Source organism: Uloborus diversus, chromosome 1, assembly GCF_026930045.1.
Source record: "Uloborus diversus isolate 005 chromosome 1, Udiv.v.3.1, whole genome shotgun sequence".
In the NCBI taxonomy this organism is placed as follows: Eukaryota; Metazoa; Arthropoda; class Arachnida; order Araneae; family Uloboridae; genus Uloborus; species Uloborus diversus.
Window position 1 is genome coordinate 50,059,573 of NC_072731.1, and position 15,108 is coordinate 50,074,680.

Below are 15,108 nucleotides of genomic sequence, written 5' to 3' on the forward strand. Positions count from 1 at the left end.
ATGTTGGAAGAAAGTTTGTATTATTATTATTTTGAATATTTTAAAGAAATGTTGTTATTAAATAATTACATAACCCAAATCCCTAGCTTGTAAAATATTCAGATTTGGGGCGATTCCATAATAACATGTTGGACATTTTCACACTACTTTTTTTCTTTTCTAAGTTCTTTTTCTTTAACTCAGCATCAAAAAACCAAGCATTAGTTAATATTTACATACTTTTCTAAAACAATTACATGCACACTATAATTATTCTCAATTTTTTATAATTATTTATTAATTTTATAAAACTGGTAACGTGTGTGATGTTACAAGTTTTATAAAATTAGTAATTAAATATTAAAAACTAAAGATAATTTTACTGTGCCCTGCAATTATTTTAGAAGAGTATGTAAAATAAGATAACCAATTATTGGTTTTTTGATGCTGAGTTAATGAAAAAGAACTTTGAAAAGAAAAAATAGTGTAAAATGTCACACAGGTTACAATAGAACCGCATTTCAACGTATTTTCAATTCACACTTGTTTGTACAGTGTGAATTAACCCGTTCGAACCCAGCGGCACGCCGGCGTGACAGAACGATTCCTCTCTTATTTTCCCAGCGGCACTTTACCGCGACGCTCTCTTGTCGACGCTTACATCCCAGCGGCACGTGGGCGCGTTTTCAGAACGGAACGATTTATTTGAATTTTTAAATGATAATAGATGGCGCTAAATGGTTGTAACTTTCATCATACTCGAGTCACATGGTATTTGACCTTCATGTACAGGCGTTAGTTTTAGTTTCGCGCTGTCTGATAGGGTAGTAGGATAGATTTATTAATGTAAACAAACCGGGAGTTCTGGCTCTTTAAACTGACAGTTAAAAGGACGCCAGCGCGTTTGTTTATTGCTCTGCTTTTTTCAAATGCAGTAATGAAATAACTATATCTAGCTGACTAATACATGAGAGGGGGAGGGAATTGAATATTTCTCAAAGTGCTTAGCAGAGGTCTGAGGATTTATGGCTCTTTAGAAGCGCACTTTTGATTTGGAAGTACATGTTAATTTCGGTTTCTTTTCTGCTTTCACTTCTTTCTTATTCATTTCTTTCACTTGCTGAACTTCGATTATTGAATCCAGATGGCTAGGATGGGAGAAGGGGTTCTTCAGGGTGTATTTTGTGGGATTTTTGAGGCATGTGCAAGAGATGTAGTTAGTTCAATTTTGTTAGCCATGGCTAAAAGACCGAGATATTTAACGGAGAGTGAAATTAGTAAAATTATGAATGAAAGTGATTCCGAAACTAGCGAAGATAGTGACTGTGATATAGGAAATTATAGTGGTTCAGAAGGTTCATCTTCCTCAGAAACTGAAGGATATGATTATAATGAAGAGGTTGCAGGCGATGCTTGCTCTGAGCCTGCCACTAATTGGTCTTCAGAGATAAAACAAATTCCGCAAATTGACTTTTCGGTGAGAACTGGACCAAATTTTACCACTGCGCAGCCAGTGACTGAACTGGATTGTTTTAACCTTTTCTTTGATGAGAGACTTTTAGATATCATCGTCAATGAAACAAATGCTTTTGCTCAGAAAATAATCGAGAAAAAGCAAAGTGAATCTGAACCCTCAACTAGCTGTCTTATCAAGCCTTTTCAGAACATAACAGTGGATGAACTTATGATATTTCTCTCATTAGTAATTCTAATGAGTATCATCCGAAAACCTAACTTAAAAATGTATTTTTCTACAAATACAATACTTTTAACACCATTTTTTAGCATGGCTATGGCAAGAAACAGATTCCTAGACATTTTGAGATTCCTGCATTTTAATTCCGATACCGAAGCGAAAAAACTGGAGAAAATCAAGCCAGTACTAACTGCACTAATAGAAAATTTCAAGTCCATACTTACGCCTGAAAGAAACATATGCATTGATGAAACTCTGTTTGGTTGGAAAGGACGTTTAAGTTTTCGTCAGTATATACCATCTAAAAGAGCGAGATATGGAATAAAAATATATAAATTGTGTGAATCGCAGACAGGATACATATGGAACTGTTGTGTTTACACTGGAAAGGATACTGAGATCATTCAAACTGCAGGTCTCTACGGTGAGAGAGTTGTGAAAACACTTTTATCAGAACTGTTGGGAAAAGGATACAACTTATATTTAGACAGATTTTTTGTGTCCCCAAACCTTGCTTCATATCTGCATGAAAACAACACAAACATGTGTGGGACTGTCATGCGAAACAGAAAAGGAATGCCGAAAATCATTCCTGATGTGAAAAAAAATGAAACTGTTGTGATGCAGAAAAATTGTGTGAATTTATTTGCATTTAAGGACAAAAAGAAAACTGTTTTAATGCTGTCAACTGCTCATGACAATGTTATTGTGCCAGTCGGCAAGAAAGACAGAAAGACTGGAGAGGACATTTCAAAGCCATTGTGTGTTGTTGAATACAATCAAAACATGGGAGGCGTTGACTGTGGTGATTCAGTCATTCACCATTATCCTGCTTTCAGAAAAACAGTTAAATGGTATAAAAAACTGTTTTTTGGATTTTTAGATATGGCACTTCTAAACGCAAACATTATATATTTGAAAGTAAAAGGAGAAAAACTATCAGCTTTGGAATTCAGAACTAGAATTGTTCATCAAATAACTGATAAGTTTAGCAAACCGAAGACTCATAAGATAGCTCCAAAATCACCGGACACTCAACCTTTCCGATTATCCGGTAGACATTTTCCGAAAATTTACATTGATGGAAAAGGTAACAAAGCTAGAAGACGATGCGTCGTTTGCGCAAAAAACAAAAAGTCAAGGCGAACTTCGTACTATGAGTGCAAAATATGCAACGTAGGACTGTGTGTCGATCCTTGTTTTGAACTATACCACATGCAGCAGAATTTTTAAAATTAAGTTCATAAAGACTAGTAAAGCACAGGTTTTTTTCATTCTGATTTCAATGGTATTTGTTCATATGTTTATTTGCGTATCGTATCCTTTATTTTTGTGTGCATACAGAAGGTTAGTGTTTTGCATATTTAATTCTTTTATTTTAGTGTTATACCTTTGGTGTTAATAAATATTAAGTAGTTATACATTATTTACATATCCTATAAATTTGGAGTATTTATATTGAAATTCTGATTTTATATGATTTTTTTAGGAAAATTAGGCTTAACAGCTCAAAGTGCGTGGGCCCGTGGCGACGTTCCATTGCAGAGCGTTCGGTCCCGTGAGTGCGTTTTGTTTTCCGCGCGCTGGTCCTCAAGGGGTTAATGGCTATTGAACAATCAGTTGCACCAGAAAGTCTTTTTGTGTAATTGATTGCTAAACAGCACTTCGAAAATTGATAATATTCAATTAGTTTGTAGGATTTCCTTCTTTGAGTATTAGTATATATATATATTGGTTGTTGCACATTTAACATTTCAGCATTAGTTGCAGATTGCTGTGGTTTGTCTCTTCTAGTTTGTTTAGATTGTGATGCAAGATTGGTAAGTGGTAAGGCATCATAAGCTCAAAAGTAATACATCGTGCCCAACCCTACCTTCATTTCTTTTATGATAATTGATTTTCTGTTTAAGTGAAAATGTTATTTTTGTCCATATAACGAAGACAATGATAATAATAATAATAATAATTTTAATCAAGTACATTTTGACAGCAAGAAATAATGTAGCCAAGACAAGCCATGAATGTGTCAACTGTAGATTTAGCTTTATGAATACCTATGAAGCAATAATATGTTTCAGTTATAAAGAAATTGCTGTAACCAAAAGATGTTTATGTTAACTTTTCTAATGTCAATGCAATCAGTGAATTATTCTATTTATTCATAAATAAAATGCAATAAAGCTTGGAAAGTTATTTTTAGAAAAAAGATTGTATTATTATTATTTTTTTTTTTTTAAATGAATTTGTTAAAGAAAAAAAGTTGCAAGTATGAACTTTCACATAACTAAAAACGTTTATTTCACAAATATTTTTTTACTGTCCTGGTCTGAAATACTTCCATATTTCTGAAAAAATGTTGCTTTCTTATGTTATTTTTTCAATATAAATGTTATTACTTTTTTCTACGTTTTCTAGAAGTGAAAGTTGCCATATTAGTTCAAACATTCTCTTTACGGGGACAACTTGTTGTGGTAAAACCACAGTCATTAAAACTGTCTGCAGGTGTTTAAATCTTCATTTATTTCAGGTAATATATTTATTTAGAATTCTAAGAGTTACAGTTCAAAATCACGAAATATTTTTCCTAAATGTACCATAATTTTGTTTATTTATTTTTCTTTCACTTTCTTAATGTTTTCTTTTTAATACTCTATTACTTAAGACAAATTTCTAGCAAAGTATATACAGGGAAGCACTGTTTATAGGTTTCTCTTTTATATGTTCTTATCAATTACATGTTTTTTAAATTGATTCCAGCAGAGTCTAACATTAACGTATACCTACTACACTTTTTTTCATTCATGAGCTTCTTTCATACAGTCCCTTCAAAAACATATAAATGGTGCTTTACTGTATATATATATTAAAAGGAATTATTACAATGGTAGTACACACAAAATTGCAGGGAACTGTATGCATGTGTTTTGGGTACCCTCCCCCCTTCCCTTTTTTAAGAAGTGAGCTTATAAGCTCACTTATTTTGCATTAAAAAAGAGATTCCTTGAAACCTGGAAAAACATGTATACACAGTTTTCTGCAACTTAGTGAGAATTAATGTTATAACATTTCCTTTTAATTTTCTGCAGTAAGATATTTCTGTTTTTATTATTTACATGCATTGTTCAAGTACTATATTAATGAATGCTAACATTACTCTTGTAGGTCAATTGCCATGAATTTACAGGTGAAACTTCTGCTGTTACAGAAGCTCGGTTAAGAAACAAAATAGATAAAGGTATTAGCTTTTTGAAAAAAATTATGCATGGGAAAGAGAGAGAGAGTTAAAAATATTTGCTATTATTGAAGTTTTCGGATCATTGTATTTTATATTTCATTTGTACTTTGATTCTTTATCAACAATTTCACTTATCTTACTCTCAGATACTGTTCCCCCCATTTTTGTTCAATAGCTAGCTTTTTGCTGACAAAAACTGAAACAAATACTGCAGTAACCCCTTGTTATATCGCGCTTATCAGGGAACAAAGAAAAAGGGTGCCATATCTGAAAACGCAGTATAGCCGAGGTCATTAAAAAGTTATAAATCCAAGATACAAGCAAATTAGCATTCGCTCTTTTTGACATGATTTTCATATGGTAAACAGTACAGTAGACCCTCATTTTACATGGGTTTATTTTACGTGGTTTTGATTACACGTGGTTAAGATTTGACACCTTCATTTTATTTTACGTGGATGAGTTTCAGTTTTACGCGGATGCAGCAATGCAAACAGATAAAATTTTTCCCTCTTTCAAGATCCAAATTCTTAAAGATTGCAGATTATGCATAATGAACTGCGTTTCGACGTGCTAATAATCGAGCTTGGGCCACTGGAGACATTTTATACGATTGGTTCCAGAGCTCTTTTCAGAAGTAAAGTTATTGAACCCACACGTTTCAGAACTCACTGAAAGAAGAGCTCTTAGGAGTGACAAAGGAGGGAAAAAGCAATGAGGATACCGACATCGATTACTCGGAACCAAAAACAGTAACATTGAAAATTTTGAGCAAGTCCCTTGACAATAGAAATGATCTTTTCTGATTTATTAGTGAAAGAAGATTCTATCATGGAAGAAAATTCTATCATGGATGCGTTAATGCTCTACAAAGAACCACAGAGAAAAATCCTTGACTGCCAAACGTCTATCATAGCCAGCTACTTTTCATACACACTATCTTTATGCATGTTGTGCATAGAAATCGATTGTACACATTAAACTTGATCCCGTTCTTTCTCACAAGAAAATTGAATATGAGGATCAATGGAATTTAAAATAGATAAAACCTCATCACTTTCAAACTGATTCTGGTTCATTAGAACAAAACAATCATCAACATACCCAACATAAAATTGAAACTGCAGTTTCTGGAACAGCTTAATCCCAAAATAATGCATGTAAATATCATTAAGAATGAGGCTAAGTGAGTTTCCCATAGTCAAACCATCTAACATAATATAAAATTTTCCATTAAAAACAAAAGAGCATTGCTTAAGACATGCAGAAGTAAGGAAAATTAAATCCTCAATTTCCGTATAGGTGAAATGAAATTCAGGAAGTCTTTTACAAAAGTATAACAATGAACTCTTGACGGGAACGTTCGTAAATAAAGAGTTAACGTCAAAAGAAGCCATAAAAGAATTATTTAGAACAAAACTATGAATTTTTTTAACAAAATCAACAGAATTTATAATAGCAAATAAATTGTGACTCCAAAGAGGAGAAAACACAGAGACTAAATATTTTGCAAATTTATAAGAAGCCGTACCAATATTCGAAAAAATTGGCCTAAAAGACATACCAGCTTTATGCACCATGGGTAAAGCATAAAATCTAGCACAATTAGGAATAGATGGAAAAACTGAGTTTTTAACAATTGAAGGAATAGACTGAACAGACTTGACAGCAGAGAAAATTGTTTTTAACTCTTTATCACTAGGATCTTTAGAAATTTCGACTAATGGACCAGAAAAAATCAAATCATTAGTTTTATCAACATAAGATGATTTGTTAAGAACAACAATTTGGCTACCCTTGTCAGCTTTGGTAACAACCAGATCAGAATTAGAAACTACATCTTTAACAGAATGGCTAACAATATTAGCAAATACAGGTTTAGAAATTTTTGAGTTAAAATCAATATTTGAAGCTATAAGATGCCAAACCGAATCTTTTTGAGAGGAAGTTAAGGCACTAAATTTAAAAGCTTTCTCAACAGGAGCAATAAACTTTGAAAAAGAAGGTTTAAGACTCACAGCAAAATTATCATTACATTTTAGAGCCTCAATTTGAGGATTGCTTAATGGAACAGTAGAAAGATTAACAACAACGTTCTTATTAACAATAGGTAAATTATCTGGAGGAACCACATGAGAAGTTTTATAGAGCTTAGCTTATTTCTTTTTCAAAACATTTTCAGGTTTATCAGAGGAACAAAGAGTTTTAGACCAAGAATTTCTGTCAATAATATCAAAGTGTGTAATGGAATTTGAAACCGAAAGATGTTAATCAAAAAGTTCACGTTCAATAAACGATAAAGTTTCCTGGATCGAAGCTCTAAGTAAAGCCAATTTCGACTGAAAGATTACTTTATCAATTTTGACAGAGAGTGGTAATTACATTTCAAAGAGATAAACTTCGGAATAATTTTCTGGTGCCTACACTCTGGAAGAAATTTTAAATGGTTTAAAAAACAAAACTTCTTAATCTGAAGATTGCAAAACCTATTGGTTTGAGACATAATAAAAAACAAAAACAAAACAAATGAGAATAAACAATGTCAAACAATAACCAAATGAATAAGAAACATGAAGAAAAAAGTCACAATCAAAATGCAACAATAACCAAAATTCAGAAAACATAAACAAAAACAGAATAATGCAAAGAGGACAAAATAGTGCAAACGTAAGGCCCGTTTAAGCCACAAATAAGATAGATAAATACCTTTGTGCTGAATAGTAAAATAAGAAATAACAACATCAAAACGCACAAATTACAGATTACTGCATTTTCACGTGTTTCGGCATTTCAAGGATCGCTTTTTTCAATGCAAAAAGTAATCGGATGTCTTTTTCTCCTAAGCTCATTACTTTTTGCATTGAAAAAAGCGTTCCTTGTTGTTATTTCTTACTTTACTATTCAGCACAAAGGTATTTATTTATCTTACTTGGTTTCAATGTAGCTTGTGAATTATTATCTCACATATTACAATGTAAAAAAAATTAATATTTATGAAAATTTATTTCAGCATTAGAAAAGTACCAACATCAAATGGTGAATTAAGATGATCTTTCTTAGCTATCATCAGGGTTGGTATAAAACCCGTTTTTTTTTTTTTTTTTGAAAAAAAAAACTTTTTTTGGTTTAAACCGGGTTTATTTGGTTTTTTTTAAATAGCTGTAAGAAAAACAATTTTATTTTAGGTTTATCATGAAGATTTTATAAAATTATTATTAAGGAATGTTTAATATTCATATTTGTGCCTAATTTCTTTGTAATCAATTAAATAATTAAGAGTAAAATCTTGTACGTAATTGCATTTTCTCATACGTAAAAGTTTCTATTGGAGAATATTGTTTGAAAATCTAAACTATTGTAAAAATACAATACGTAATAATTTACTGCACGCAAATAATTTACTGTGATAGTTCAGACATTAATAATTAAATAACAAAGAATACATTCTTGAAAATTAATTTCCTCATAATCATAGCTGTCTACTATAAATAAAAAAATAAAAATAAAATTAACATGGAAAGTATTCTGCAGTATCTACAAATGAATCAAAAGTCTGATGTACATTATACAACTTTAAAAATCAAAAGATCGACGCATATTTTGTTTAAAGGTTTTAAAAAAAGTTATAAATCATCTAATTTATTTACCTAATGTATCTATGACAACAAGTAAAGAAGCAGGACAAGTAGGTTTTAAGAAAATCATTATGTTTTCCATTGTAGACATTATTTCTCCTGGTTTAATGCATTTAGGAATACAATTTTTTTAATCAAAGAAAAAAATAAATAAAATAAAAACCTCAGTACGAAAATACTCTTTTAACATATTTTAATAATAAATTTTAATAATTTTCATAAAAATTAATGTTTATTGATCTTCCACCAATCATACATGAGACTTCTTTTATTATATTGGGATAAAAAAAAAGCTCTTTGAAATTATTTTTTTTAAATAAGAGCACAGAGTTATATAAATATTTTCTGTTCTCATAACTTTATATATTTTCTTTTCTTGTTCTGACTGCATCGTCTATTGGGAATACAAAAAGTGTGCAGATATTACCGCAATTTTATGCCAACTCTAAGTGTTCTTGGACATCTTTAGTTATTTTTTTTCTCGTCATTTAAATATTCTAGCATTAAAATTGATATAAAACATACATCACTTCAATGGTACATAATCTATCACAATGAACCTTAAGAAAGCAAGTTAGGTAGTAAATGAAGTTTTGGTTGAAATATGCTTTTTAGATTATTTTGAAATGCAAAAGACTGAAAAATAATGATAATTGAATGAATAAAAAAAGAGCTACTTGGCTTTTTTCTCCATGTAGTTTTAGAAAAACTTAGTCTGCTTTGTATATTTATGTGCCTAATAGAAAAGCTGCGCTGATTTAAAAAAAAAGAAAGAAAAAAGATAAATAAATAAAAAGAAAGAAAGAAAAATAAACAATTTAGCAAACTTGCATTACCTTAAAAAATATAAGTTTCTTCATTTATTAAATCTGTATTTTATCTATAAAGCTTTGCCAGTTACTTTGCATCAATTAGATTTTACTCTTTGCAATAATATGTTATATTTATGAAAACATTTGGGAGAAAACGATAAAGTTTTTCACAAAAAAAACATTTTTGAAAAAAACCACATGGTTTTTTTTAAAAAACCACTTGGTTTAAATCAACGTGGTTTAAACTAAACAACCCTGGCTGCCGTGTGATAAAAGTGAACATTCCAATACCCTCTTATTCTCAGTAAACTTTCTAATCTCTTCAATTTGCTGCAGATAGGATGTAAAAAGTAAAATTAACCAAATTGTTTCCAGAAAACTCTTTCATCCGTGCAGATTATTCTTCCTTTCTTTGATGCAAATCCGGAATTGTGCATCCAAGCACAAATATTTTCTGTACTAAAAGGCTTCTTCTACTTGGACTAGTATAACACCTGCCTGCTGTCTCTCACTCATTGAAAGGCCTTAGTATCAATACAAAAAAAAAAAAAAAAAAAATGTCAAGTAGTTTACAAACCATCTTAAAGTGAAATATTCTGCGGGTTATGTACATTTGGATGTTAGGAATTGCTGCTGCTTTTCCAGCAAAAACAGAAGAATAGAATCATTTTCGTTTTGTTCATTCACAAAATAAGAAAGGCACTTTTTCTGAGTGCTATATCAATATGTTTTCACAAATGGTTTGAAACTAAAACCAAGGGGTTTTTTTTTTTTTTTTTTTTTGGAGAGGGGGTGGGGGCTTTAATATTTTATGAGACAGAAGAAAAGAGCAATATATCCGAATGAGCGATATATATAACAAAGGGCTACTGTATTTGTTTAAGCATTTAATTAGATTTTTAAAATAATTTATGCAGATATTTATTATTGTTTTCCAATCAAATAAAAATAGATGGTTCAATTCATAACTAATGAAAATATTTTATTTTTCTTAACTAGGTTCAACCTATGCTCCATGCATAGTGCTTTTAAAAAATATTCATTGTATTGGAAAGGAGAAAGAAGCCTCAGCTGAAGGTATTTTCCAGCATATTATTCAACAGTAAAACATTTTACAAGTCATACCATGAATTTTAAGTGTTGGGAATATTTTCTGTTTTTAAAGTTTATTTTAAAATGAATAATTCTCTTGATTGTATGATTTAGGTTTCAGTATAGAGACTTTATAGAGGCAGGGCGTGCCATCCTGCTTATTCTTTTAACATGGGAATATTCTTTTAACATGAGAATTCCGCATTCATAGCTGATGAAGCTAAAACCGGTGGCATATGTTGCTTTCTTGTGTCCTTTTTCACTTTCAGCTTTACCTCTCCCAAAAATGCTACTTTTCTTTCTTTTTTTTTCATTTTCTAATTTATTTGTTTGGCAATAGATTATCTGTTACTCTAGGAAAGGGCAGTCAATCTCAAATTATGAGCACAGAAATTTTTCATATGAGTTTATTTAAAAATATTAATTGTAATAAGACTACAGTAAAACCTGTAGAGTTGACCACCTTTGTAAGTTGACCGCTTTTTTCAGGCACGGAATTAGCCCTCATCATATAAATCAATCTCTGTAAATTGACCACTAAAGTAGTGCACCGCAGGTGGTCAACTTACACAAGCTTCACTGTATTTGAAATTTATTCATAAAACATTACCTTATTCTTTCAGATTTTAAGCAACTGTTAATGAAATTTGCAACCTTTATGAAAATTGCAATCATGAAACTAGTTATGTAGCTTCAGTAAAGTTATTGTCCTACAAGGACCATACTCTTGTAGGAATATGAAAAATATTTCTTGGATCGTGAAATTTACTAATTTTTTTTATTTTTGTTTATTTCAAAATGTTTATTTTCCTCTGATCCACTATTTTAATGACAGGTTTTCAAAATAGTGAATGTTAAGTTCATTTTAAGACCAACATGCTGAAGAATTTTTAGTTTGGCAAGTTAAATCTAAAAGGATCAATTTGAAGTGAATGAAATGGAAAAAAAAAAAAGATTTTTTAAAAGTACTGTCTCCGCCCCCCCCCCCCCCCACCCTCTACACACACACTGAATTCAAGGGATACATATGAAAATAAACTCATAACCAACAGAAGCGCTTTTTGCTTGTCTTGCTAGATCACTTAGCCTCATATTTATCTTTTTTTTTCCTGATGAAAAAAGCATGTAAAGATTGGAGGAAACTAGAATTTGTATTTGATGAGGTATTTGAGGTTTTGTTACAAATGAAGTATTTATGGGAGCAGCAGTCTTTTTCTTTAACTAAGAAATTTGTGGGTTATGCAATATATACTTTTAACTTTGAACTTTCTCATTTTTTTTTTTGGACCAATTTCTTTGTAGATAAGTTAAATGTTTATTTTTGTTGTAGAAATGCTGCACATTTTATGCATAAATTAATTTTCATTTGGAGAGGAAATATTGTGTGACAATCTGCCTTTTAGTCAGTTACTGCAAATATATAATGATGTACAATCATTGCCATGCTAAAATTACAGTATTTTAATTATTATTACTAGCTGCATTCCATACATTTATTGTTGATTGATTTTTCACAGATTCTAGAGTCTTACATTCATTGGCAAATCTTTTGAAGAATGTAAACAGTCATGGCGGACAGTATCCCATCGTTGTCATTGGTACCACAACTGATCCTAGACTTCTTAGCAGCAATCTTGTGTCTGCTTTTCTTCATTCTGTGCACATGAATGTAAGAAAATTCTTTTGGTTTCAGCATTGTATTAGTTGTTTTATCAAGAAATGGGAAGGGGTTCAGTTTTCCATATTTTTAATAAATCATTCATCAGTGCCTTGTGTCCTGCTCCTACATCTACCAGCTCTGTAATAAGTCATTAGTTGTTATCACTAATTACACTGATAAACAAGCCATAGACATCTGGCATGGTGTTTTCTTTTCCTAATGCAGTTTTTCATGCTGATTACAAATCTGAAAGCTATTTTGCTCTATCACCTCAGGTTTTCAAGATATCAACAAAAACATATATTTTTTAATCCCTTTTCACAGGATTTTTTTTTTTTTAACGCTGAATTTTCCCATGGATTGTGAGTAATTCAGGACCCTCAAAATTTTAATATCCCAATGGAAATATAAAAGCCACAATGTTATTTAAATATGTTTAGTCCCCCTTCAGATTTCCATTATTATGCCTCCACTTCATATAAAGCTGGGGCCTATGATGAATTTCGTGAAGGCACTAGACAACAACTCAGATGCTTTTCGGCACTTATCCAACAAGTTTCCAGAGTTGAGTTACGTTAAAGAGAAAGAAGGTGTGATCATGGGTCCACAAGTAAGGAAAATCATTGATTTACTCAGCAGTACTGAAAAAGATGAATGATTTTCATTCAAATCTGTTGTAGCCGGTTTCCATGGAAATAATAGCTCTCCTGAATATGTAAAAATTGTGCAGAAATGCGTACAGTTTGATGGGTTGCAACATGTCCCTCAAGTTTTATCTCCTTGACTCACATCTCGACTTCTTTCCCATTAACCTAGTTTTCTGTCAGTGATGAACATGACAAATATTTGCATCAGGACATCTCGGTAATGGTGGTCACACTATCAGGGTTGACAGAGTGCAACAACGTTGGCTGACTGCTGCTGGATGCTTCAGTGCAACTTGCCAAATGCTCAGCACAAAAGCAAGTCTACAGCCGTGAAATTCAAACCAAACTAACTTTAAATCAAGGAACATTATATTATACCTATGTATTTTATCTATGTGTATTATCCTTAAAACTAGGTTTATGTAAATAGTGATTTATTCAGCAATACGTTCTCTACTGTAACTTGTCTACAAGTTTTTTGCTTTTATACTATGTTAAACATATATAAATGGTTAATGTCAGATATCTCAAAAACAGTGGATGATAGAGACAAACAGTTTGCATATTTTTAATCATCATGTCTAGATTGTCTTAAAACAAGTGTTGGATAAAAAGATATCTGCCGAACCCCCCCCCCCCCCCTTTTTTTTTTTTTTTGTTTATCAGTGTTGTTGGTTTTCATGAGAAATTTCATGTAAGAGTAGCATAATTATTTTGATATTTAACAATAAAGTATAGTTTATTTCATATATTTATTTATTAAGTTATTATAGAATATGGATATAAAGTAGTTTTCGTATGGGTGAAAAAACAATTACTCATCATACAAAATATAACTTGAAAACAATAAATTGAATGTATTATTCTTTACTGGAATTTTCTGAAAATGAAGGAGACATTAATGGTGTAAAATATTTCTGAATCTAAAAGTTTTTTTTCCCTCCTATTCTACAGTTATGCAGTTAATTTTTGTTATTCATTCTACAAAATTTAATTCCTCTTTGTTTATTAGATAAAATGTTCACTGTAATTTTAAAAAAACATGTTTCATTATTCTGTAATTCTTTTATATTGCATTGCAAGAAATATATTTTCTTGTATAAAAAATATCAGGCATTCATTCTTTCAGTAGAAAGAGTAGTAAGTAATCATCTAATGGCAACAACTTTTAGTCTTTTGTGAAAATAGCACAACAAATATCTATTTCTATAAACAGCTTAAAGGCCTTCCACAAAGTCTTTGAAAGGGCCTTCTTCAAAAAATAATACTCAATCTTTAGTACCCTGTTAGGCACCCTTAAAATTCCAAGGTACTCTCACACCTCAAAGCCTGCTGGCCTATATCCAGGTTTCAAAATAAGCGGTCGATAGTTGTATTTTTGTAACTAAAAATTTTAGTGTGACGATCATAATTGAACATCTAGTCATCATTTCGATGCCAAACTTCTACAAAATAATAATAATAATTTGATGGTCATAATTTTAAGCCCAGTCATCAATTTTTTAATATGTATGTTATGCAAAAATTTCTGTTTAATATGCAGTGAAACGCTTAACATGAAAATACGGTTAACGCAAAGTGATATAGCGGTCCAACAGTATGCTATGCAATTTAATGCTAATTTTTTAACCCAAAATTCTTTTAACATGAAAAATTATTTTAATACCTTAAGTTTCATGTTAAATGTTTTCCACTGTACTTGTATTATTTTAAAATTACTTTTAAGCAGAACATTTAGCCACTAAAATAAAATTTTAAAAAAAGGAAAAAAAAAACATATGTACTAATGACATCTAAGTTTTACACACTAAGTTTGAACCCTGCCTATAGCACCACCAGTAGTCTGTATTAATTTCAAACTTTAAATTTTTCTCTTTTGTGAACTTATATCATTTTTATACATTTAAATATGTATAAATGGTTTTTTTTTCTTTATATATGCTATATATAAAGAAAAAAGTGAATAAGTAAATGCTAGAAGTATTAATTAAAGATTTGATTAATATTTTGATCTTCCTCAATTAACCACAGTTTTTAAAACCGTCTTGCATTTTGGGTGTCAATTAGGTTAGTTTACGAAGGGCTATTTAGCAGCATATTGACCTCCACTGTTCACATAGGTCCTAATTTTTGATATCCTGATGAGCTATATTTATTCTGTTATTGTTAATAAGTAAATGTTTAGGGCATTTTACTATAAAACAAAGTGTATGTTAACTGAGCAATCATACAAAGCAAAAACCTTCATTTGCTATGCTACTCAGAAACTCAATGCACCTGCCAGTTTTTTTTTTTTTTTTTTTTTTTTGTGCAACAGCTGTATTAGCTCTATTGAGAAAAAAAATAGTTATG

At 30.8% G+C, this 15,108-nt stretch overlaps 1 protein-coding gene across 1 annotated transcript in view; it reads left to right on the forward strand.

Annotated features, from left to right (window-relative positions):
• Positions 1-15,108, forward strand: part of LOC129229563 (peroxisomal ATPase PEX6-like) — a 61,827-nt gene that overhangs the window by 19,474 nt on the left and 27,245 nt on the right. Inside the window, 4 exon segments of the mRNA XM_054863893.1 lie at positions 4,091-4,202; positions 4,838-4,910; positions 10,357-10,434; positions 11,967-12,118. Coding sequence (XP_054719868.1) covers positions 4,091-4,202; positions 4,838-4,910; positions 10,357-10,434; positions 11,967-12,118 — 415 coding nt within the window.